Source organism: Xiphophorus maculatus, chromosome 23, assembly GCF_002775205.1.
Source record: "Xiphophorus maculatus strain JP 163 A chromosome 23, X_maculatus-5.0-male, whole genome shotgun sequence".
NCBI lineage: Eukaryota > Metazoa > Chordata > Actinopteri > Cyprinodontiformes > Poeciliidae > Xiphophorus > Xiphophorus maculatus.
The window spans coordinates 21,521,446-21,546,867 of record NC_036465.1 but is presented as its reverse complement, the minus strand read 5'-3'; the positions used below and the strand labels follow the sequence as shown (position 1 = coordinate 21,546,867).

General features: G+C 40.6%; 2 protein-coding genes across 3 annotated transcripts; one reads left to right on the top strand and one right to left on the bottom strand.

Annotated features, from left to right (window-relative positions):
• Positions 1 to 8,106: 8,106 nt before the first annotated feature.
• On the bottom strand, positions 8,107 to 18,616 carry dctn4 (dynactin subunit 4). 2 transcript variants are annotated; one of them, XM_005795404.2, is made up of 14 exons: positions 18,350 to 18,616; positions 16,771 to 16,841; positions 16,488 to 16,666; positions 16,306 to 16,349; positions 15,286 to 15,393; positions 14,624 to 14,644; positions 14,052 to 14,125; positions 11,549 to 11,661; positions 11,357 to 11,466; positions 11,166 to 11,239; positions 10,794 to 10,848; positions 10,181 to 10,288; positions 9,486 to 9,583; positions 8,107 to 9,396 (listed from the first exon to the last, which is right to left on the bottom strand). In XM_005795404.2, the coding sequence occupies exons 1-14, from the start codon at positions 18,482 to 18,484 to the stop codon at positions 9,177 to 9,179; spliced, it is 1,410 nt and encodes a 469-aa protein (XP_005795461.1). In that variant the 5' UTR covers positions 18,485 to 18,616; the 3' UTR covers positions 8,107 to 9,176. The 2 variants fall into 2 exon arrangements, with proteins under 2 accessions (XP_005795461.1, XP_005795462.1); XM_005795405.2 differs by lacking the exon at positions 14,624 to 14,644 and having other exon boundaries at positions 18,350 to 18,610.
• A 2,529-nt stretch (positions 18,617 to 21,145) lies between these two features.
• Positions 21,146 to 25,398, top strand: LOC102237238 (glutathione peroxidase 3). The gene is made up of 5 exons (XM_005795403.3): positions 21,146 to 21,343; positions 23,169 to 23,319; positions 23,416 to 23,533; positions 24,007 to 24,106; positions 24,855 to 25,398. The coding sequence occupies exons 1-5, from the start codon at positions 21,161 to 21,163 to the stop codon at positions 25,074 to 25,076; spliced, it is 774 nt and encodes a 257-aa protein (XP_005795460.2). The 5' UTR covers positions 21,146 to 21,160; the 3' UTR covers positions 25,077 to 25,398.
• The last annotated feature ends 24 nt before the right edge of the window (positions 25,399 to 25,422 follow it).

Below are 25,422 nucleotides of genomic sequence, written 5' to 3'. Positions count from 1 at the left end.
TTTGGTTGAGCTTTTCGTAGTGTTATGTTTTGATAACCATCAGCATGAAAATATTTATGAGGCCAGCGAAGCGAAGACAAAAAAATAAAAAATGGACCTCAATAAAATGTTGGAAGTTTGCCGCTGTGAGCCAACAATGTGAAGCGAAACCACATCAGGAGAGCATGAAGTCACCACAGCCCCAGGGAGCTGCGACACCCACACGCTGCTCTACTTTCCCTCTGAATTTTAAAAACACCGTCTCTATGACGGCAGAGAAATCTCCATGTGACTTTAACCTGCTTGGCGGTGGTCCTCAGGAAAGTCTTTCCAGCTCTGGACGGAGCAATCTGGATCCGGAGGGGACGTGTTGATATAGAGAGCGAGGTCAGGTTCTTTTGGGTCAAGGCCGCTCGTGAGATGTCACCCAGAGCGCCGGATCCTCCCGCCTGTGGCTGAGCTGCTGCGTGCGCATCTTTCAGTGGCGTCCACCCCTCCTTACAGATTTCCTCTGTTCATCCCGTTGTGTCACACTTAAATGTTTCCGAATGAACACAAATGTTGATATCAGAAAAATATAAACTTTAGCAAATATTAAAATAACATGTTCAAATTACAATTTTATTTATTAACCCCTCGGGAAAAAAAATGCACGCATAATGAAATCAAACAGAAAAGTGTTTAATTGGTTAATTCCCGATTTATTGAGAGAGGAGTTATATTTCTACACTTTCACACGTTGGTTTGGATAATAAAGCAAAATTCAAAACTGCGCTTTCGGTTGGTGTTGACCATTTTAGTGTTATTAAAATGACCTGAAACATTTTTCAAGGTAACAAAAATAAACAAAATCAGAAGAAATCTGTAGAGGCAAATACTTTTTTTTTTTATTGCAATGTGTAGCTGCAGAGTTGAGAGTTTCATCTTTGCCGCCCTGAATCCTTGCAGCATTTACGACCGAAGAAAACACACGTAGCAGTGGAACGTGTCCTCGTTACACGCCAGAGCCGTCCATGTTCCCCGTCCTTTGAAGGCATATTTCTTTCCCCCATGGCCTCTGAATCCCTCCCTGTCTTTATCTTCATCGCTCTTCTTTGACCTCCTTCATCCTGAGGTCGCATCGGAGTGCTTCCGGGGCAACGCCGTCCCTTCAGCTGTCTTCCTGCCACACTGAATTAAAACCAGCTCTTTGTGATACTGTACTGCCTCATAAACTCCAATCGGGTCCTCTCAACCACTACTTTTCAAACTACAGACAACAGCTGTGAGGAGCCCTCCCCCGTCCCGATGAGGCCGGGAACTCCAGCAGCGAACAGCATGGTGGTGCCGCCGGTGGGGGAGGCTCCGGATAAAAGCCTCTGTAGATGACTCCCGTTCAATTCTCCCTCATAAAGTCAGCAGATTGACAAGATTATCTGTCCCACTCAGGCGGGAAATCGGATCTCTGAGTCGGATCAACAGGAAATTAAAAGAGAACAACAAGGTTTAGACCGAGGCAAACAAAACTTCCACCGACTCCGCGCAGATCCTGACGACTAAAACATCAACAAATAACAATGACGGGCAGGAATATTGTCGCAGTCGTCATCTCGGCTCAGTCCAGAAAACTGGAGCTCTTATTAGACATTCTCAGTCATCATGCTACAACGATATTCTGTGTTTCATTGGGATTTTATTTGACCAACTAACGCAAACTTGTGCACAATTATGAAATCTGCACAAAGTAAAATAATCCGTGGATTGTACATTTCTTTTATGAGAGGCAATGTCAACGTGTGGCACACATGTATATTTAGCATATTTAAGAATGTCTGTGAACTCTTGTCTTTTGGATTTAGTCATGAACTTTGACTGGGCCATCCAAGTCTAAGCTTTTAATCATTCCACTTTAGCTCTGACTGTATGTTTTCTATGTAGGACAAAATATGCAGATGTTTATGGGTCGTTTTATTTTATTTATTTTTTATCTTTGTCCTGCTCATAAATCATGATCTCTCATTCAAAATATATACCTAGTCAAAGCATTTCCTGGATTGCACTAAGGTTGGGCAAGTTCCCAACCTGGAACTTGGGTTCCAGGTTGCCCAACCTGGGCAACCTGGTTGGGCAAGGTTTAGACAGAGGCAAACAAAACTTCCACCGACTCCGGTGGAACTTCCCAAACTTCCAGTTTGGGAAGTTCCAGTTCCCAAACTGGAACTTGGGTTCCAGTTTCCTTGACGCATCAAGTTTCCTTGATGACGCATCATCAAGGAAACTTAATGATGCGTCAGGTTTCCTTGACGCATCATCAGGTGAAGGACCCACCACGTTAAGTTTCTATGTAAAATACATCGTGTCGTTTCGTCTTGTACGACTAATAAACAAATTCTCAGCAAGAGTCACTTTTCGTCTGCTGGAACATTAATGCCTGAGACGAGAAATCAAAATTCACATTTCCACTTTCCCAATCTATATTCCTGAGCTGTAAATCTAAAGCTGCCCTCATTGATTACATGTATTGATCAAGTCTGCCTCTCATGTTTGAATTACTGCACAGCGGGGATGTGTGAGTATGTGTGTGCACCCGCTATCCGCTGGATGTGGATTTACAGTACTGGCCGTCTGCGCGCCTTGCGGCCTCTGCTCGGCTAGAAACCCTCCACCTCAGTCCCAAACATCTATCTGCCCACACTCCGCCGCCAACACCTTTTCATCAGGACCTAATGGGGCTTAGCTGCCTGAGAAGGCTGCAGAAACAAGCAGCCAGACTGATACAATAATAAGACTTCCACTACAAATGTTGTCCTAATTGGAATCATCTATTCACTTTGCAGTGCATTATCGCTGGCGTGTGGCTGGCTCTCTCCAAGGCATGCACTTCATTTAATTAATGAAACTGTGCTTACTGCTGAGGATTATCTTGCACTCGCCTTTATTGAGTTAAAAGCAAAGCAGAGGCAATAAAATCAAACGCTTATCTGTTGCATTGTTTCAATCATTTAGATGGTGTGTTGCAGGAGAGCACGTTTTGATAGAAAACCTGTTGGAGGCCATGAAAGAGACTAAACGACCCTAAGAGTAAAACCAGATCTCAAAGCATCATATTCAGGTGATGCAATGGTTTAGTCAAAGGCCAGACATGGATACAGTTGAGAACCTGACTTAATTTCATTTAATCTGACTTAATTTGAGCGTCTTTTTTTTTTTTCTCTCAAAGGATAATGGGGAAAAAATGTCTAAAGATGAATGGATTCAGTCCTGGTGAAGTATTGACTCAATCAAAACAACACTGCCACATTATTTGCATTTTTTGGTTTCCAGTTGTTTAAAACATAAAATTCCAATCAGACACAAAGATGATTATGATTGCAATATGAGAAAAATGAGGATAATAAATGGAGCTTGCAGACATATTTATACCTCAAGATACTTTAATGATTATTATTTATTCCTACCACTCTAAGCCCTGTGGGGGTGATTCAAATAGACTGAGGCCTATCTTGTTTTCTTCTAAGTGACCCACATACCTTATTTTGACACTATTTCAGACATGCAGTTTCCGTGAGCAAATAACAGAAAGCTCTAACAAATAGTGACAAACCATCGGGCTTCTGTTAAATTATTGCTTCCTTCGCTGAGTTGCGCAGTCCCAGTTCTCCGGCTTCCACTGACACTTCGCATTTCCACTGAGTAACAACATTACAAGCAAACAGGAGATTTTTCCACCGTCCTCCCGACAGAGTCCCACAAGGCCTCGGTTTGGGTTCCTGACACGCTTTTGCGCCCTCACACAAAGTTGCGCACACACGAGCAAAAAAAAAAAAAAAAAAAAATTATAAATGAAAGCGCAGACTGGAGCGGCGTCTCTGTCAGTTAAGTCAGGCGGGGTTTCAGAGCGGGCGTCCGGGGTCAGACATTTTTCTCAGAGCGAAATTTCAGCAGCCGAGGATCCAAAATCAACATTCCAACCAGCCAACCAGCAGCCATCACAATGCAGCGAGAGGAAACAGAGGGAAAATCTGGATGAAAAGTGGATATATTTTTTTACCCTTCCTCTTGAAAAGCTAAGGTTTCACAAGTTTGGCTCTAGCAGCTCTGGAAACCCACATGCCTGCAGTTATTCGTCTGGGCAGACACCATCAATTACCACTAATTAACCAGATGATGGTCTGGTGAGCAGAAAATGAAGGAGGTGATTAATCACTCCGAGCACCTCCAGGCCTGCAACTCAACCTTAAAAAAAAAAGGGAGACGTGAATTTGAAGAGCTACTGCTAGGTTTCTTTTTTCTTTTTCTTTTTTTTTTTTTTTTGCCTTGACGACATGCCCAGAAACGGGATGTGTCCAAACCATTGTAGAAGGCAAGCAGGAGAAAACGGAGATTCTTCTGCGGATTACATTAGCGGTAATAATCCACCTGACAGACCTGATGGGGAAAACAAACCTTTATGCTTGCATACTGTCTGTGTCTGATAGGAATCAAAATCTGATCTTTTTTTTTTTTTTCATTAAAAGGAGGGGATTTCCTGTCTCTGCTGAGGTGGTGCTTTTCTCTCATTTCGCTCGCCTCCTCTGGGTGAGTTTTACTGGCGGTTGATGATGTAATCGTGGAAAGATCCCGGGTGCAGTCAGACTAGTGATCCGGTGGGAAAGCTTTCATCCGGCCAAAGCTGGATGTCTTCAGAAATAAACAAGTTAGTCTTTGCAACGGGCAAACACAGGGAGAGTGGTGTGAAATGAAGACACCTTTGGATAACTTAACGGTGCAAAAAGTATTCACGTACTGTGACATGTTCCATTTTTCTCACATTACAACCACTGCAAGGTGTGTGATTTTGCGTTAACTGTGAAGTGGAAGGAAAATGGTGCACGTTGAAAGGATTTGTAATTAGTCGCTAACTTGGAGAATCAACTTTTAGAGCAGGGGTCTCAAACTCCAGTCCTCGAGGGCCTGCAGTCCTGCAGTTTTTAGATGTGCCACAGGTTACAAAACATTGGAATGAAATGACTTAATGACCTCCTGCTTGTGTAGATCAGTTCTCCCAGCCTTGCTAATGACCTAATTATTCTATTCAGGTGTGGTGCAGCAGAGGCACATCTAAATGTTGCAGGACTGCGGCCCTCGAGGACTGGAGTTTGAGACCCCTGTTTTAGAGCAATCACATCTGCCAGTGTTTTGATGCATTTCTCTACCATTTCTTCACTTCTATTCAATATCACCCAAGCAATATTTCACAATGGAGAGCATGTTTGAGAGTCCAAATGTTTGCCGTCCGTCTGCCATTCTCTCTGCATCTCCCTACCTGAAAGTGTGGATCTCTGCAGCTCCTCCAGAGCTACCATAAGCCTCTTGACTGCTTCTCCGATTAAATGTTCTCATTTCCTAGCCTGTCTGTTTAAGTGGACATCCAAGTCTTGGGGGGGGGGTTGCGGTCGTTCCCTACTCCTTCCATTTTCAGATGGAAGATGGTGAGAAGCTGAATTGTTTTTAGACCCCAACCCTGATTTAAACTTTACCTCTGATCTGCCGGCTGTGTTCCTTCATCTTTCAGATGCTGTTTGGAATTAGGAGATGTCTGGACTCAACACAGGCACTTTTGAGCCGGGCTTTTTGTGAAAGCCATACTTCCCCCCGCCCCCTACTGTATGTTGATCTATCCCAAAAGTCCTGACAAAATATAATGAAGTATATATTAGAAAAAAGATTAAGAGGTTTGACTTCTTTCGTGCGATTCAGCGCAAAATCATAAAGTTAATCTACAGAATAGTCTTCATATTGTAGAAAAAGGTACGTTTTTTTTTCTGTTAACGGTTTTGAGCGTGCTGTAGTTTATTCCTGTCTCCATCCAGGAAAATATTTAATCCGACTGGGGGAAGCCAGGAATTTGGTCTTGCAGATGGGTTTTGGGGGATTTTTTTTTTTCCGGGGTCCTGCTCATAACACAGTTATGTGCACAAATCACAACGTGCCACATGCGGTCCAGTTATTTCTCATTACTGAGAAATAGTAATGAGCTATTAGTAAATAGTAATTTAGCTCTGTTGAGCTAAATGCAATTATGACAGACTGTGCACACAGGCCCACCAAGAGAAACGCCGCATCTTCTTATATAAAGTAAAATATTCTCAGCTGTGCCGCAGCAGCCTAGAAGGTCGTGTTTAGTGCGACTGCTGTGCGCTAACCTACTGCTATCATCAGCCCGGTTTGATGTTTGGGTTGTTTTGTTGTGGACTCGGCCCGTGTGTTCTTTATTACCTCATCTTCTGTGGTGATTTATAGCTCCCGTGACGTTCCCCTATCCCCATTTTTGGGGGGTTGTTTATATGTGCTAAAGATAAAAGAAAAGCACGGCTTTATTACCTAGGCCCTACTGGGTCTGTTTACTAAGCAGAGGGCCTCGGTGGGGAGCGCCAACATACCTGCAACTCACAATATCTGATCTGCCTTTTCAAAAACACCACTGTGTGTGTGTGTGTGTGTGTGTGTGTGTGTGTGCAGATCAGCCCCCTGAACGGGGCTGATAAGTGTAGAGCAAGAAATGATACCTGCTGCAAAAAAAAGAGAAAATCATTACTCTCTGCTTCTGATGCAGATTTCATTCTCCTGACTCAAACCTTGAAGAGAAAAGGTTGGATTCTAAGTGTTTGTCTGTAAAATGACTCATTGTTCTGTTTTCCATGGACAGTAACCCAAAAATAAAACTCAAGGCTGGATTTAGATGCTTCTATCCTCTCTAAGCTTCATTACGTTGACATCTGCAGTGTAAAAATCTGCTTGCCTATGGCGCCACCCTGTGGGGAAAATCATCAACATCTCCATTGAAGTTTCTTCCTCTTTTAACAATAGCTGCACGAGAGAACTCGGCTTCAGAGATCAACTTGAACAAAAAAAACAAAAAAAAATTTAATCTGAAAACTCTCTCATAGTGCTGACTCACTGTTTAAATGTGTAAAGTCAGAGTTCCTATATATTTTCCAAAATCTTGTAATATGATTACTAAATGTTTCCAGAGGCCATTGAAGATCAACCACCACAAATTTACAAAATCAAACTTATGCCGTCTCAATCGACTGAGCTATTAAATTTTAGCTGCACAAATATAGCACAATTAATTTATAACACTTTTGTTTCATTTTGTTAATGGGTTAGGGGAGCGGGCAGCAGGCTGATCTCTGGTGACCTCTGGAGACCTTTTTTTTTTTTCAAAAAATCTTAAAAATTACAACAGCACAGACGGGGGGCAACTTCACTCAGGTTAGACAAAGAATGGATGAGCTTCATAAAAGAAACCGGAACGCAGAAAAACGTCATTATTAATTTGTCCTTCCTCGTATTCTGTAGTTTAAGCAGATTCCACATTTAAAGCCAGACTGATGTGAAAGGTGTGCAGTAGATTCTGGATGACTCACCCCCAACTTCTGTATTTGGGCTCAATAAGGCTTTAACTCAGGCTAAATGGGTCCTAAGTGGGTCTGGTCTCACAATAGGGAGGACTGTGTGGTTTGACCAAATGCAGTCCATATTTGCAAGATGAGCTGATTCTCAGTCGGAGACATTGGTTCAGACTGAGCAACACATTTTGGATCCGTGCAGCTCCTTCTTTTAAACCAAAGACATGCATCACATCTACAACAGGAAATTAACAAGAGGCCAAATACGATCCCTGGGACTCGCTTGTAAAATGTTGTCTGGAAAGAAAGGGAAAGTATTGGCCAGGAGGAAAAAGTCTAGAAATAAAACTCTTTTTCCATATTTATCCAGACCTAACAAATACTTAAAATAAAGCGTCATACTTTCGCTTTTTTTCATTTAATTAAATTTTTTTGCTTAAAAAACCTATGTACAAATGAAAATTGGGGGAACTTTTGGAAATATTTGGCAAAGAAAAGAAGTGAGACTTTTCCAATTTAGGAGTTAGGCAGCTCAAGGTGCACCACACTCTCACTCTGAAATTAATTGAAAGCAAAAACAAAGTGAGCAATAATTAATGAAGCTACATCCTTCATAATTACGGTCGAATGATTTTCGAATGACGCTGTGTGGAGATAATCCATAAAGTAAAATGAAATAAGAAAAAAATAAATAAAAGAGCACCCGATTAAATAACGTAAGTCGCCTTAACTGTTACCATAAAAAGCAAATAGATCCATTACAGCATGTTATTAATTTATTAGCCAGTAGTGCAGATTAATTGATGTACAGCTCTATTTTTTTTTGCCAAGGATAACACATGGGACAGTTTTGCACAACATCCACTTACAGGCTTGTCAGTAACGCTTGCCAACCAAGAGGAGGAAAAGTTTTCAAGTACAAACACATGATGAGTTTTTTGTACCTAAAGCTATTTTCTCGACCTTCGTGTAGTTTAATGGAGGCAGTCACATTTGAAGGTGGGCAACAGAGACGAGGTTACCTTTAATCAGTCCTGCAAAATGGCGGATAAATCTGGGTGCATAAACTGGAGGTGATCTCAGATTAACAGCCTGTGTACGCTGTCAATGAGCTGCTAAATGCACTGAGACGTTTTAGTCAGTAAACCTTAAATGTAAGTGGTTATTCTGTAAGAAGTGATTTAAATAGATTCCTGTACAACTGTGAAATATAGGCAGGTATGTTCAGAGAGTGCAGAGCGTGAAGACGTTAACATGTGCTGTATTTCATATAGATAGAGCATGCAAGCAAATAGAAAACTATGGTCCGCAGAAAATGACGCTGACAAAGACGCATAAACAAACGGAGCAGAGGCGGCGGCTCTTTCAGTTAGTTCTCGTCTCTCGTGATTTTGCTCGCTGGTTTCAGTCCGAATATTTCGCACCATCTCAGCGTTACGGTGAATTATAACCAGACACAGGAAATAAAGAAAACACTGTAAGCACTAATCAACACTGTAAACATTAATACTTCCTAACCCCTCCCACACAGAAGCTGCTTTGTACTAATAAACTGTACAGTGTTTAGGGAGAGAAAGGATGATGTAGTGAAATATAACCTGCCATGGAGCAGCAAAACAATCATTTAAAAAGAGATGAAACCGATGCAGCAGTCAACAACAGTTTCCTATAATTTAACGCCGAGCTAAGATGCAGGTGAAGGTTATTGTGCAACCACTGGTGACGTCAAGTAAGATGAAACAAAAGCAACTTCCGTCAGCTTCCACTAAACGAACACTAGTTTAAACAGACTAGTTGAAGAACGCTAAAGGTTTTTATTTGCACTCAGGGAGCGAGCGGCCCCAGCCTCAGCTCTACATGATGAGTGAGCCAAACGGCCTCGTGAGCAGCGTCGCCCCCCTCCTCGCTCTGCCGGATGGGAGCTGCGAGGTTACGGAAGTCGTGGCGCATCCTAAATGAAACGGTGACATCCGTGTCCTCTTCTTTCAGAGGGACCACTTTGATGAAGAAACCAATCTTGTTGGACTTCCTGAAGGCAACGATGCTGGAGAAAAAGGACAGAGATAAGTTTGAGGGTTCTGCATTGATTTAGTGTGTGTGTGTGTGTGCGAGAGGTCAGTGTCGATTACTCACTCTGGATCATCCTGGAAGTCCTGAGGCTCGGCCAGTTCGTCGTACTCAGCTGCAGCATCCTTCCCTGCCAAAACCAGTTCCTTACTGGGAACAAGAACCTGCACAGGAAACAAGTTGCAAATGTAATAATAAAACTTTCCATAAATGTTCCCAGTGAAATAAAAAATGAGGTGTTCTTTAAAGGTACACTTCATAATGTTAAAGGACAAAAAAAAATCTGAGACTAACACTAAAGGACATTTTTAAAGGCCGGGTACTTGTCCTTTTAATAATTATATTAACTGTATAAACTCTTACTAAACATATTTCAACACAGCAATCAAGAACATTTTATGTAACTACATCTAGCGAATGTTGTAACTCCTCCTAAATTCTAGAGATTAGGAATATCTATAAAATATTCTCGCATTGAATTTAAATTTCTAAGGAAGCAAAAAATATCCACAAGAATATTATGGCAACAAATTAGATTTGTTGCCATAAATAGATTTGTCTGCCCTTTTCTTTGATTTATTGGGTGAGTAACTCAGCTGGACCTGGAACCACTCTACTAACCAACCGGTTTGATGAAATTAGCACTTGCAGTCTAATGTTTAACTTGTTTAATCCACAATAATTTATTTTAAAAACAAGGTCATCTAACTGGAGTTTCAGTCCCAATAAAACAACTTGGCGACGGCAGAATCAAAACATACCTTGGAAGTGCTGTTAATATCATCAGGATCATCTTCTTCACAAACAGCCAGTGTGACATGAGTAATGTTCTCCACCGGGTTGGTCAGGGTTAGCAGCACCTGACTCTCCTATGCGAACAGCAAAGAGAAAAGGAAAGATTTTTTGTGTTTTCCACAGTCGATTTCAAGCAGTTTACTAAAAGAAACTTTTCCACATTTTTCCAGACAAACAACATGTTCTTAACACGTGAATTTGTGCTGAAGATGAGGACATGCTTCGCATCTTATACTGATTTTAGACAGGTTAACTTAATTGCCACTTGTTATTTGCTGTGTAACATAACATTATCAAGTGCGCAGGTTTTAAATAAGGCTGTGTTTCAGTTTCCCTATATCGCTTACGTTGAATGAGAAACAAAATAAAAAAAGATTACAATTCTATCAACATCGGTCATTAACACGCAACACATGTGAAAAAAAAACAGGTGAAACTTTTCATTATTTCACATGTAAAAATGGAGATGATCCAGACTGGTTTACAGTTTCTGGACCCTAGCAGCATTAGCTGAGAATCTAATGTTTGTTTTTTCTTAAGAATGGGATGCATTTAGACAAAACCAGGGCAGAAACTGACCTTCATGTATCGGAGATTTGGAATGGACATTATTCTTACTTCAGGGATGTAGCTCCTGATGGAGGAAAACAGAGCAACCACTTCACCGACAGCCAAACATCCAAACTCTGTTAACAATTCGCAGGTCACTGAACTGTTAAATTATTAATTATTAATTCAATTTTTTCAACTGAAACCAAATCATTGCTGCCTGACTTTAATCAAGTATTTAGAGCTGAAATTTGTTTAATTTCCAGAACAATATCTCTTTAAACCCATGCGCTCGAACATGTATTTACAGCTGCACAATCAATTTTCCCCAGATTAGCCTAATCGAGCCCGAGGCTGATTTACTTCACACACACACACGCCCACACACTGACAACTACTCACACAGCCACCAGCTGAATTTTGAACTTGATTGAAGTTGGATTAAACTCTGGCTTGCTCAGGTTGTGCTCGCATTTCTGAGGAAAGTCATTAAGAAAAACGATGTTTTACAAATTAGATCAACCATCCCTCTGCCCCTAAAGAAAAATAAATAAAACCATTAGAGAGCCGTAAAATAGCGGAGCTGTACTGACCCTGCAGCGCAGCGAACGCTTCATCAGGAGGTGTTTGTGTCTGGGGTGGAGCTGAGAAGCTCCTGCAGGCTGGAAGTCCGGCTGCAGCAGCCGCTGGCGCAGCGTGGTCACTGCGCACACACCGACAGACGCAGATTCTCCTCAGCCACCGTCGCAAGGTAATCAAGAGGTGCTTCTTGACAAAAATCCTACCTTCGGGTAAACTGATGGGTCTGGTGTAGCAGTCGTCAGGCAGGGGTTCTACTTCATCAAGGGCCTGGGCGGGTTCGATTGTGATTTCCTTCTGGTCCTCACCTTCTTTAAGGCTGGTTAAGAAACACAAACAGGTGATTTGTTGATTCTCTTTAAGGGAGCACTTACTGTATATCAAGACACGAGACATAAAACTACAAAAACTGTTTCACACCGATAAGAAACGACCCTTTTTTTTACTGTAGGGACTCAAACGTTTTAGATTGACAGCCTTTAAACAAGATAGGAGTCGAAGTTTTCAAAAGTTAGGTTTTAAAACAACTAAAATATTTTATCGCAGTTTCAATTAATAGTCCTGAGTTACTGCGATGCCAGAGGAACCAATGGAGTGGCTTCAAGGCAAAAATAATAATAATCCACCATTGCCCCTGTCACAGTTGTTGCTGCTCAATGCTGGTTAAACAAATGAAAAGATCAAAAAGTTCTTGGTCAGTGGTTTTCAATCTTTGTCCTTCAGGTTTTGGATGCATCTCTGCTAAAACAGAGACGATTTAAATGCTTGCAATGCCTCCTGAGTATGTCAACAAGTCCTGCAGAAGCCTAATAATCTTTCATTCATTTAAGGCAGGAGGGTGGCAGCAGGGATAATAGGTCCTAGTTTGTATACTTAAAAATACACACAGTTTCCTACTTTTGATCGATCGTTTTCTACTTTGGCAAATAAACCAAAGTATAAAACTTTGGTCTTGTGGTTTAGCTACAACAACTGGACTTTGCTTACTCTTGTATTAAACTTGTATCATTTTACAATTATGCAGGGAGGCTGCACAAAATCATTCCAAGCACCAAAAATAGACCCTGAGCTGCATTTTGGACACACCTGCTTCATCCCCTTTCAGATCAAAGCTCTGAATTAAACACATAACCATAAACCCCCCATTACAGAACACTTTGTCCTTTCACATCGTGCAACCTGATCCACCCGGATTATGGGCTGTACGCTGCCAAGTACGACACAAACCATTGAATGCAGTCATGTCAATCCCACAGCTACTGGACACTGTAGCAATAGAGATGTGCTCTGTGAAGAGACAGATCACGCCTCTCCATCTGGTAATCCAATGAATGAGTCTGGCTTTAGCAGTTGCCAGGAAAACGGCACTGAACGCCCTGCAGTTTGCTAGCTGTGGTGACAGAAAGGAAATGTTTGGTGCAGAAGGGATTATGGGATGTTTTCTGGCCCTTTAGTCCCAGTGAAATTAGTGCCTCCACATATCCACATTTTTTGGACACTGTTTGAGGGTGGCCACTTCCTGTTCCAACAACACTGCACAACTTTGAACAAAGTAATACATGGAAGAGCGAAGTCGGTGTTTAGAACTTTAGTTTTCTGCACACAGTCCAGTAGAGTTGACCCCACCCTTTATGAAGAACTGAAGCTGATACAATGAATTGACAAAACAGGCACCAAGCTAATACTTCATGTTTGAGATTTTCCCAATATATGACTGAGCTCTGCACCATGTTGCTTATGTAGGCCACATTTAGTGCATTAAATACACTTAAAGTTGTTGAGTCCAAATAACAGAACATTGACAAGACTAATATTAAAAGATTGTTGGGTAATAGATGTAGCTCCTGTTTTTTTTTTCACTTTGAACCATTTGACAACACTAAACTCATAATAACAGCCCCATAATAACCTTTACAGTTCAAAGTGGTGAAGGGTTTGTAGCTCCTTCCTGAGAAGGCTCAGTTAGTAATATTGATGTAGCCACTTCTGCTCCCAGTTATGTGTTGGGAAGTTTCAGCCAACTGGTAAATGTAAAAATCACGTGTAGACCATGGAATGAAAGCATGACCAGTAAAAGCTGGTTTACTAGCTTTTACTCAACCAATTAGTAATTAATTATTAAGTTACGTTGTAACTGTGTTTACCTCAGGTGATGCTCCAACATCACCTTAGCTGTTGACTATGTTGGAAGGGTTGATAAAATAATCAAACCAACTAGGACTGTAACTAAAGATTAATTAGTCGATTATTCTATTCAATTATTCTGACGATTAATAGAGTAATCGAATAAAAAAAAAATTGCCATATTTTGCATGTTTTCATTTAAAAGATGCAAGTACACAAATGATTCAATTCCTTTTTTTAAATAAGACAATAAACATTTTATTACCTAAATGCAGTAAGATAGCATTCCTTTAGTGAATTTGAACCAGGCAGATATATCTTTTTGTAAGTCTGTATACTTCATATACGATTAATCAAATTAATTGATAATTATTTTTAATAATTGGTTCATCACGATTAATTGTTTCAGCCCTAAAACCAATGAAAGGTAAAACATTTGTCTAAGTCATCATGATGTGGAGACATTCGAGTGTAGTTACTGAGCAGAATCATAACAACCCCCCTGAGGTCACACAAATATGAAAATGTTTAACTCTAGGATGCAAAAGTAGCAGCGTTCTTCCTATTTGATAAGTGAATACTCACCTAAGTCCAGCCAGAGTGGCTATTGGGGCTCCAGGTCTCTGCCTATGCAGTCTGGTTCCAAGGCCGTATTTTTCCTGGTTGAATTCGGACAGAAAAAAACATGATCAGGCAGACTGCCAAAAGACAACTACGGGGGAGTCACAATGATTTATGAAATTAATCTACGGCTATTTTTCTACAAGACAAATTCTCTGTCTAAGAGATAAATCCATGTCAGCTCTTAACAAAAACAGAAAGGAGTTTTTTTTTTTTTAACATTAAAGACAACAAATAAGCCAGATAGAGTTTTTACATCTTGTTGTGAAAGACAAGGAACACAGAACGGAGCAGCTGGAGGAAGACGAGGGGGGATTTCTTGACTTAATTAGGCTTAAATGCTTTTTTCCCCCCTTCCAAATAGACAGATGTTAAGATGCAAACATAAAGCTCCCCTTGTGTGAATCTAAGCTTAATTTACCCAAGGAGACATTCATGTGATCTGTGAGGTCGATCAGTGACAGTGTTAACAAGGAAAGAGATAAAAGTGCAACTGTAATAGACAGGACTATCCAAATTGTGAAAGTATAACTCACCACCACATGAATAGTGTGTTGCTGGGGGGTAAAAATCAAAATATCAGAGTGCATAAGCAAAGGAAGAAAAAAGGAGAGAAGGTGAAACCGAAGCAATCAAGCAAAAACATTAATGGCATTTGGTGACATGCGACTGCAACAGAAACGATCATTTGAGATGGCAAAATGGAGCCGCAGGACATCTTAAGAGTTTACAACATACAACAGGAAGCACAGGTTTGAATTAATGGGTGTTAATGTAGCTAGCTTTAAAAGCAGAAAGCAGGAATACACAAACATGATATCTACATAAACATTTTTCATTTGATCACCACAGACAAGCTGGAGGCTGTTTTGATACTCAGTCACAAAAAGCAGCAGAAATGGATGGACACAGCGTAGGTATTTCAATCAGAGCTGAAACAGTCTGGTCACTGGTCAACCACAACAATTCTTCCTTTTTTAAATAAAAAGTATGCTGGCACTCAGTGACACCCGCTCTACCTAAACCTGAGACCGAGCTGCAGTGGATCAGATCTTTAACTTGCAGATGGCTGTTGATCTCAGTGAGTACAAAACAAATGACACCACTGCCGTTTGACATTTTAAAAGGTTAAAGAAAAAGATGTGACATTTTTGGAAAGAGTTGCGTGAAAGCGTCTCTCTCAGGGGGAGCAGAGTACCGAGAATGCCAGGGGCATGCACTGTCGTCTCCTTGCCAGCTTCTTCCTGTCTCTCTCCTGCTTCTCTCGGTGGGCGAGCTGCTGGTAATACTCAATCAGCTTGGAGATCTGTGGCAAACGAAAAGTCATCCACAGACAGGTCACCATATTCCTTGTGAATTTTTAAACAAAACACAAGCTTTCAAGATCATAACACAGGGTTTTTTGCAGCTTTCACCAACACGGATTTAAGACTTTTTATGACCATTAAGCATCAAATTTAAGACCTGTGTCACGACAGAGATGTACAGAAGAACATTAATTTGATGTACAGAAGAAGATTGCATATTTTATATTGTATTAGTGCCAAGATTTTTTTTGTGCAAAATGCATCGACAGGTTGGCAACAGAACTGAGCCAGTGGCAAAGACAAACGGCCAGCCAGCCAACAAGTGACACATTTACACTTACCAATGGCAGATGCCAAAAAAAAGGTAGAATTTAAGACATTTTAAGGACTTTGTTTCAGACACATTAATGTAAATCTTTTTAAGGATATACGGAAATCCTGTAATAATGATTCCAGCTTGAGAACCATCCACTTTAAGTCTGCTAGTTGCAAGCCCAGCTTCCTTCTATATTTAAATAACTAACTTGAATGGAAACATACGTTTCCAAAAATCCACATGACAAACAATGATTTTGATCATTTGCTGAACTCCTTTTCTGGATAAAAAAATGTAGTTGACAAACTTTTAATATGATTTTAACAGCTTATTGGTAACAGCAGTCTCTGCAGCTGACCAAAACATGTGACTGCCCACTCTGACTGGAACTTCACTGTAAATAAATAGAAAAGTAATAATTTGTTATTTGTGCTGAATCTGAACTCTAAGTTCCAACAACAGAGTTTACATTTGCCTTCGGCTATGAATGTGTGGAAGTAACTTTCTCAGAAAAGTATTCAAAAGAATGCAGTGTGTGACCAAGGAACATGTGAGTAACTCAAGAGTGCTCAAGTGACCACAGGGTACAACTTACCCGCTGACCGTGGGGGTTTTCTGGCTCCTGCCATCCACCACTGGCTGCAACAGACAAAATGCTCCAAAACATCAGATTTAAGTGGTCGTAACGCAAATTTACAGATGATAATTGTGGGTGTTTTTTAGCTTTAGTGTCCCCAAAGCTAACAAAATTAATGTGCAAATAGAATAAATGCCTACCAACTGATTTGTCAGCCATTCCTACATCTCTGGAGGTCCAGCGACAGAAACCACAGGCCAGGTAGTAGGCTTTCTTCATCGTTGTCTTGGTAGGATCATCGGGCAGAGGAGCTGGAATGTTAGTGGCCCGAGTCGACAGAGTGTGCATGCAACATGGGCAGTCAAAGCAATTTGCACACCTATATCAGAGCAAAGGGATAAAAGCGGATCAACGATTGATATAAAATGCATTCCCAGAGAGTAATACTGGTAGTAGTAGAACAAGTATTAGATGATAAATAACCTGTTCTTTTTCAGCTTAGCTTCAGCAGACGGCATGTTCTCCAGACAACTAGGACAGTAATGGGAGTCCACCTAATTAACAGAGTCAGAGAAACAACAGGGGAGTCAGTTTATCTGTGAAGAGCTTCAGCAAGAATATCATTCTCAATTGTTGTTATTTGTTTAAACTTTGTGTACAGTACCTGTCATATTTATGGACCTTTAAGAAAACTTCCAACCTTTAAATAAACATCTTCACTGTTTAAGTGTATGTACATTCAGTTATTTGAACATTTCTTACAACTTGAATAACATTTCTAGCATCTAACAGTGGCCATGAGGTGCTTTCCCACATGTTCATCCTTTGCTTCATACCAAACCCACTTGGAGTTTGTTTCCACTTGATCTTAGTCTCAACTAAGCCCCAGCCCAGTTTAACAAGTTGTACATATTTATGTTTTAATGGCATTTGTTTTATTATATTTTGAGAGAAACCCATCTAATGTGAAATCAAATTTCAAACTTGACGGTTGGATAAAGAGAAAATATTTAAATCTCCTCGAGTTATGAATATCTTTGGGTTTAACTGGACTGAAGCAGTTCTTTAAGAACCATCTTTGGATATGTTTTCTATGCCTTAAAATCCTTCTCACTGTGTGTTCGCAAGATATACTCTGGTCTATGTCTAACTTGGAGGCAACAATAAAAAAGAGGCAGTGTCAGTTAATATTTCCAGCCCTGGTAAATGACTGGTCAAGGAATATTAATCGGACGTTCTTAGAAATTTATCCCTTTACAAAAGTTTAAATAATAAATATGTAGTTACAATTATTATAAAGGAATTGTTAGGGGTACCAACATTTATGTCATTAATGACATTGTTAAACAATTACTTCCTAACTTAGGATTTATTTCCCTCATTAAATAAATCAACTCTAGTTAAAGGTTGAATATTTCTAAAATGTTCAGTATGAGATTATTTAAAGCCAATTTAAAAAAATATGTATTTTTAGGATTTTGACATATCTTAAGAAGAGGCAACAAAACATGTGGCTGGCGTTGTATTCATGCGTCTTTATTAATTTATTATTTATTTAGCTATTATGAATGACAGGGTTTTTTAAATTAAACGTTATGAGATAGTTGCATAGAAACCCCTAAGATGCGTTGGAAGAGTGAAGCAGTGCAGCGTCTCTGGGTGTGGTGTTACAAACTATTGGCCTCTTTACGAAGCTACATTTCCTAAATAAGATGGCATAACTGATAACAAAGCCAGCCCAACGTTGATTATAAATGGGTTCATTTCCTTATGGTACAGACAATATGTATTTTTCAGTTATATAAACTGTCTTACATCAAGATTAAAGTATAGCTTAAACCACCTAGCCTGTTTACGCTACATAACGCTAACTCTAACGGAAGTGAATCCGTCCAGCCAATAAAATTACGGGAAAGCAGGAAAAGCAGTAGAATGACAAAGCGCTTAGCCATTCACTCTGCGCGATGAGTCACAAGTCCCGCCCCTCTGTCACAGCGACAAGCAGCCCGGCTAACAACAAAGCAGTTACCCGCTATCGAAGGGGGAAAAAAAAATAACGTACCTCATGAGACACACATTCTAGCGACCTTAACTCGCTACAGTAGCGACAAAAATAAAGTTGAGATAAGGGGGCTCTAATCCTTTTCTGTCCACGGACCAGATAGACCACTCTATCTGGGTGTAGAAGAGACGCCATCTTTCACCGGCGTCGCTGGGCTCACCGACCGTTCCACTGCGTTCTATCTGTCACTGTTAGGACTAACGGCTCAGCGTTGCCCTCCAGTGGTGAACATTAAAACTACACCGACGGTTTCTTAAGGAGGATAAACACACTGAAGGCCAGGTAACCCAGAAATGCCAATAATTTAATAATCATTTCTTTTACTGTAAGATCGGCTTCGAGCATAATTTTCCCACCAAATCTTAATTTAATTCATTTGAATTTATTGATATTACCTTCAGTCTGCTAATAAGCATGATTAAAGTATAATATCTAGTTCCATTCAGGATAAAGTCCATCTGATGTTTTGCAAAAACAGTACACATCAGTTTCCTTGTTTGCAACTCCAGCCTCTGGTTGGGCTTTAAGCTACTGTGCCTTGCAAAACTTGACCTTTAAAAATGCTGTCAAATCATGACTAGACACTTCAATGTATTTCACAAGGTTATCATGTCAGAACAGCACAAAGTTTACAACAACACTACTGTCAAATGAAAACAGGGCTGGCACAATTTGGACATGTGTGGGTTTTCTGGGTACTCTAGTTCACGGAATACAGTAATATAAGTTACAAACACTAGAAGTGCTGGAGTTAGTCCATTGTGACATATACCTATTCAGTCTAGAGATAGTCCAACTGGCCTGAAGGATTTTATCTAGCAGGTGCTTTTGTTCAGTAAATAGGGCCATTACCTTATAAGTACCCTGGTAATGGCCTCAACGCATCTCACAGTTGCACAATTGTTCCTTAGACTTCGACTTAGACTGACTTTGTTGTCATTTTCAATGCACAGGGTATGCAACGAAATTTCGTTGCATACGGCTCAGGATAATGTTTGAGGTTCCAATGTTGTGAGTAAAATAAAATACAGTATAAAATATGAATATAAATCTAAATATAAAATATAAAGTGCAGGACTGACAGTAAAATAGAAGTTATTTAGCTCTGTACATGTGCAAGGTATAAAGTGGAGACCAGTTTTTGAGTGCAGTCCAGTTAAGAGTTCAGCAGTCTGATGGCAAGTAGGAAAAAGCTGTTTCGGAACCAGGTGGACCTGCACCGGATGCTGCGGAACCTCTTTCCAGAGGGCAGCAGGGAGAACAGTCCATGGTGGGGGTGTGAGGGGTCACTGATGATGTTTCGGCCTCAGGACACGCATCCTGCATCGATGGTTGACCTGACATTTCGCCCTTTTGCCTGAGCTGGGTGTGGAAGGTTGTTGCCAAAGCAGTTTCTCCTTGTGTGCCTTCTTCTCACTCACATGAGAGTTACCGAACTCTTTTGCAAGCTCAACCAGGAAGTCCACCCATCTCTCCTGCACCCCAATGCATGCCTGATAAAGCACATGTGCATTCAGTGCTGCCATGTCAATCATGTTTGCCAGGTTTGCTGACCAGCTGTCACATAGTGATGGAACCTTGGTCACCCCCCGCAAGATTATAACTGAAATAAATGCCATTAGTTCTTGTGAACTAAATAGGTGAAGCAGTCACCTATTTATCCTCCGCAGCACAAAAGGCTGCATGCAAATTTGCATGTGCAAAGTCTCCCAGATTTCTTTTGCTTACACTTTTTGCATGATTTTTTTGAGGTGGATCAACACAATTAATTTGGTTAGTTTATTTCTAAACTGTCATTTTATACCCTCTTAGCTAGCTTGAAACAGATTGTATGTTTTGCAAACTCTATGTACATTTGGCAAAATGACCTGGATAATGCAGCACAACATCATGGATCAGCTGCAAAAGGTCACATCTCTCCAAAAACATTTCATGTATGCTTCAAAACTAGACTGACTAGTTGTAGGTATCGTAGATACCCACCCCCAACATGGACTATTCACATTCCTACCTTCTGGCCTGACTGTCAACGGCCACATTTACAATTGTAGAAGAATGCTAATTTGAGCCATCAGAGTTGTCAGTTTGGACTCAGGGTCTTTTGGCCCTGCATCGGTAAGTCTGGGGAGAAATCAAAAACCTAGCACTCCTAGGTTTTTGAAAACTGGTACTAAAATAACATTTTTCAAAAGTAACACATTTTAATTTTTATGATTAATTATATATTTACGCAGCCCCTCATCTATTTTTTGGCAACAGGATATTACATAGCATTATCCCTACAAAGCATTATGACAGTTTCTTGGCCTGGGGCATCTCTGTTCTTCTCTATAGTCATTTTAAAGTGGCAGTGAGATATCTCTCCCATTACTGTGTTGTCAGATAAAGCCACTGAGGTGCTCCGACAGGCATGCAAAGAGGCTTGTCAACTTCCCACGGGGCAGATGGTCGAGTGGCAACTCACTATGGCAACCGCTGATCCCAGACAAGAGAAATGATCCTTGAATAAGAAAAAAGAAAACCCCTCTGTGTTTAGGGGGGGGGGGGGGGACCTCAGCATGTTGCATTCAGAGAAACTGAGTCAAACTCTCATTAAAACTGACAGTTACATTTCACTGTTTTTTAAATGACTAGTTTGTTTTTTTTATCCAAATCATCTCAACCAAAACTTCATTCATTCATTCATTCATTCATTCATTCATTCATTCATTCATTCATTCATTCATTCATTCGTTCGTTCGTTCGTTCGTTCGTTCGTTCGTTCGTTCGTTCATGTTTGGCTACTATCCGTGTCCGTCAGCAGATGGCGTCATGTCAGCCCTCCGCCCCCTGCCACAGATGTTTACTTCCCGGGAGGGAGAAGCTGGGAGACATCCACAGAGAGCGGTCACAGTGTCGTGGATAGACGGCGTCATGCGGTCCTTCTCACCGCTGCTGCTGCTGCTGCTCGCTCTGCTGCGACCCTTCGCCGCCTGCGGAACCGACTTTGTGCAGGTATCTATTGATATGAAATGTGTGTGCAGACAAATTCAATAGCCTGAAGCCTGACGACATTTTTAGTTTTGCTATTGTCTGACAGCGCTTACACCTGCGCCCTGTTGCTTTTTGAGCTTTAGTAAGCATGTATTCTTTATTAAAGAATAAAAGCAGGATCTATCAGGCATCTTATCAGATCTTTGGTGCCGTTTATGCCATCGCCTATAATTGATGGCATAAATGCCAGCACCTATCAATTATGCTAATTTATTTTATCAGTATAACGTGTTTGTGATTGTTAAACTATATTAGTACATTTTTAATCCGCATTTTTGCATAATTATGTTTTTCCAGTCATCAAAAGAACATAAACCATTTTGACCACAAAAATCTCTACTTTTCATCTCTCTCTCATATGAATTAGCTTTGAAGAAAGATGTCATCAACAACGAGCTGCAAGATCTTGAAAAGATTGTTTTCAAGTGGATTATTTAAGTTGTTTTGGTTAAAGGTTGTGCCTCTTTTTTGTAATGGAGCAAAGTTCCTGTTGACTCTGTTTTTGCACTAGGACAGCTGGCAGTGGTTGGAAACTCCAATCCACAAAACAATAGAGATATGAAAGGGGAAACACATTTCACTTCACTTTTTATTTCATGGTTGTCACCACAGGGAAATTTGCCTGGCAGCCAGGTGAACGGATGAATAAGGAATTAGTCAGTATGTAATGATAAGTCAAACCAGAGAGAAACAATATGTTCTGATGAAACAGAACAGATGGTTCTGTTAGACATCTGTAAGACATTACGATGTCAAGAGATCCATCAAGATGAAGGTTTTTGCCCTTCTTGCTGGCGGTCTTGTTAAAGCAGAGTTCATTAGATCAACATGTCATAATTTGGGCCTTTAGATCTCCTGTGTTGTTAAAGTAACACACCCCAAGCTAATCAATGTATTAAGTCATGAATGCTTTACATGCTTAATGGTTTGAAAAATGTTCACAAATAATATTCAAAAGTGTGGCATGTATAACCCTTCAATAAAATCCAGTGTAACCAGAGATAATTTAAACTCTTTCCCTACATGTAAAGCATAGTGTGTGGAAGAAAGCTCCCTGAGCATCAGTATTAACACAGTGACACATGGTGACAGCATCATACTCTAGGAATGATTTTTCTTCCCCAACAGGGACAGGGAAGTAGCTCATAGTTGATGGGAAAATGGATGGGGCTAAATACATAGCAATACTGGAAGAAAACCAGTTAAGAGACTGCAAAAGACTGGCCAGTCTTCCAGTAGGCCAAAGGCCCAAACCAAACAGCCAGAGCTACAATGGAACAGTTTGGATCAATGCATATTCTTGTGCTCAAAGACCCAGTTAAAGTCTAAATTAACTTGAAAACATTGTTCATAAATGCTCCCAGTCCAACCTGACTGAGCCTGATGAAGTATTTATGGAGAGGGATAAATAAGAGGGGATATGAATACTGTTGCAAGACATTGTGATTAATTCTTGATCCTTTTAAAACATAACCGGTTGGGTCAAATATATATTTATGCTTGGTAAATAATTATGGAATCACTGAGGTCAGTGGCCCCAGACTTACTTTTAAATTAGTTTACGTTAACACTTAGAGTCTGGAGGAAACTTCTTACCTCTAACTTTACGAAGGTAGGTACAGACCGTCACAGTGATCTGAATTTAATATCGCTATTTTTTCATTTGTGTAACGCATGTTAAAAACAAATCAATACTTGCAGCAGTTGGGTGACGCAGATGTACCTTTGTTAGAATTACTTGGTGTTCTGGCCAAAACACTCTGTAACCTCATGTCTGTACACACAGCGGTGCGACTCGTCCACTGCTGGCACCATCTACCAGTACAATGCAAGGACTCTAAATGGAAGTCGCGTCGTGAACTTTGGCGACTTCGCCGGCAAGACTGTCCTTTTTGTCAATGTCGCTACATACTGAGGATTGACTTTTCAGTATGTAGGTAAGCAGCTGCACACTGTCGGCTTTGTTACTTGAGCATTACTCCATTCGTCACTGAAATTCTTTTGGTTTGTTTGTTCCTGGCGTTTCCTTTCAGCACTGAATGCACTGCACGAGGAGCTGAAACCCCTCGGTCTCACTATTCTAGGCTTTCCCTGCAACCAGTTTGGCAAACAGGAGCCGGGGACGAAAAGTGAAATCCTTTCGGGCTTAAGGTAAGAAAACTCTTCCACTTTTTTTTTTTTTTCATGCAGGTCAAACTTCAGGCAGTCACAAAGAGGAACATTGTGTAAAACTGATAGAGAAGTTTGAAGTAAATGCCATCAGGTGGAAATTTTGTTTCCTCGAACTGTAGAAGGAACTTTGAATCCAGGAAACTAATAGTGTAAAAATGTGAGAATCCCTTAAATTATAGTTCAGTAAGAACATTTATGTAAGTGATCATAGACTTCTATCAATCAAACTTTACGCAATCAAGAGAGTTGCCAATTGGTAATTCAATAACTTTCTTATTTTTGGCCATTTTTTGCACACATTCAAGCTATGTCTGCAGTTCCACAAATCATTACTGGTTTTTGGAATAACATCCTAGAGTTTAACAGCCTGAGGGATTTTTTTGGGCAGCTGCCAAACTGCAAAGTGCTGTGAGCCGCGACCACTGATAAGATGCTTTCTTTCTGGATGCCAGGTACGTCAGACCAGGCAACGGATTTGTTCCAAACTTCCTGCTGATGGAGAAGGGTGATGTGAATGGCAAGAACGAGCAACGGGTTTTCACATTCCTCAAGGTAAGTTACAGGTTCAGAAAATAAAGGGAAAAAAAACCTTTAAGTTGTGAATCCTGCATTCCAATCTTTAGGCTCCTTGAATAGCTCACTACTTAACATTCAGAGATATTGCTTTTTTATTATTATTAAAACAAATTGTTATTCTTGCTTACTACAATGGCTACATTTTAAATGCCTTCAGCTTTTTGCATTTTATCATGTCAAAACCACATACAGTACTTCACTGTACAGTACTTTATTTTATTGTTTTGCAACTAAAGATGATTTGTATTAAACTCCTTTGCCATAAAACCCTTAAGTAAATCCCAGTGCAACCCAGTTGTCTTTGGAAGTCATCCATTTAAAGGTAGATAAAGTTAGCCAATGTGTAATTCAATCTTGGTATAAATAAATATATGAAGGCTTCAGAGGCTTGGTAAAAGAACATTATTGAAGGGACAACTTAAAGACCAAGAAACGCAACACACAGCAGGTCAGGGATAAAGGTGTGGAGCACTTTAATCAAAGCAGCATTGGCTTGTAAAACAAGAACCCAAGCTTGGGACACTGAGGACTGTTGATTCCATCATGTGAAATGCAAATCTGGCCTTTATGGAGAAGTGGCAATAAGAAAGCCATTGTTAGAAGAACACCACTAGAAGTCCCACTTCCTGCTGTGCAGCACAGCAAACAACCTACGTGAAACCTCTAGGTATGTATTTTTCTCTCTTGTGTACGTGATTGATTTACTCAACGTTCTGCCGTCCAGCGCTCCTGCCCTCCAGTCGGGGACGACTTTGGCGCCCCTTACGGCAGGCTGTTCTGGGAGCCTCTCAAAATCAACGACATCAAGTGGAACTTTGAGAAGTTTCTGGTGGGGCCCGACGGAAAAGCGGTGATGAGATGGAACCCCCGTGTCGACATGTCTACGGTCCGAACGGACATCCGCAATTACCTTCTGCGACTCTACACGCAGGAATTGCAGAATTAAAAGCGACATGTGCTTAATTTTGTTGTTTTAAGTGATGTAGCAATAGTTCACGCACAGATGTAAGGTAGCAGATTGGATGGTAATGTGACAGTTTCTGATACAGGAAGATGGCATGCAGAATGAAGAGGAGGCTTGAAAACAGGAACTCTGTGGTGCCTCCTCTGAGTCTGGGGGTGCAGGAAAGCTTTTCAGTGCATTCAAGCTGCCCTGCAATCCCACAGCACCATGGCATCTTCTCATCCCAGGAACTGTTTGCCATTACAGCAAAATCTCTTTTCTTTTCTGTTTCTTTTTAAGCTTCAATAAATCATTAAGAAAGCCACGCTGATGTGCAGACTTTTCTTCA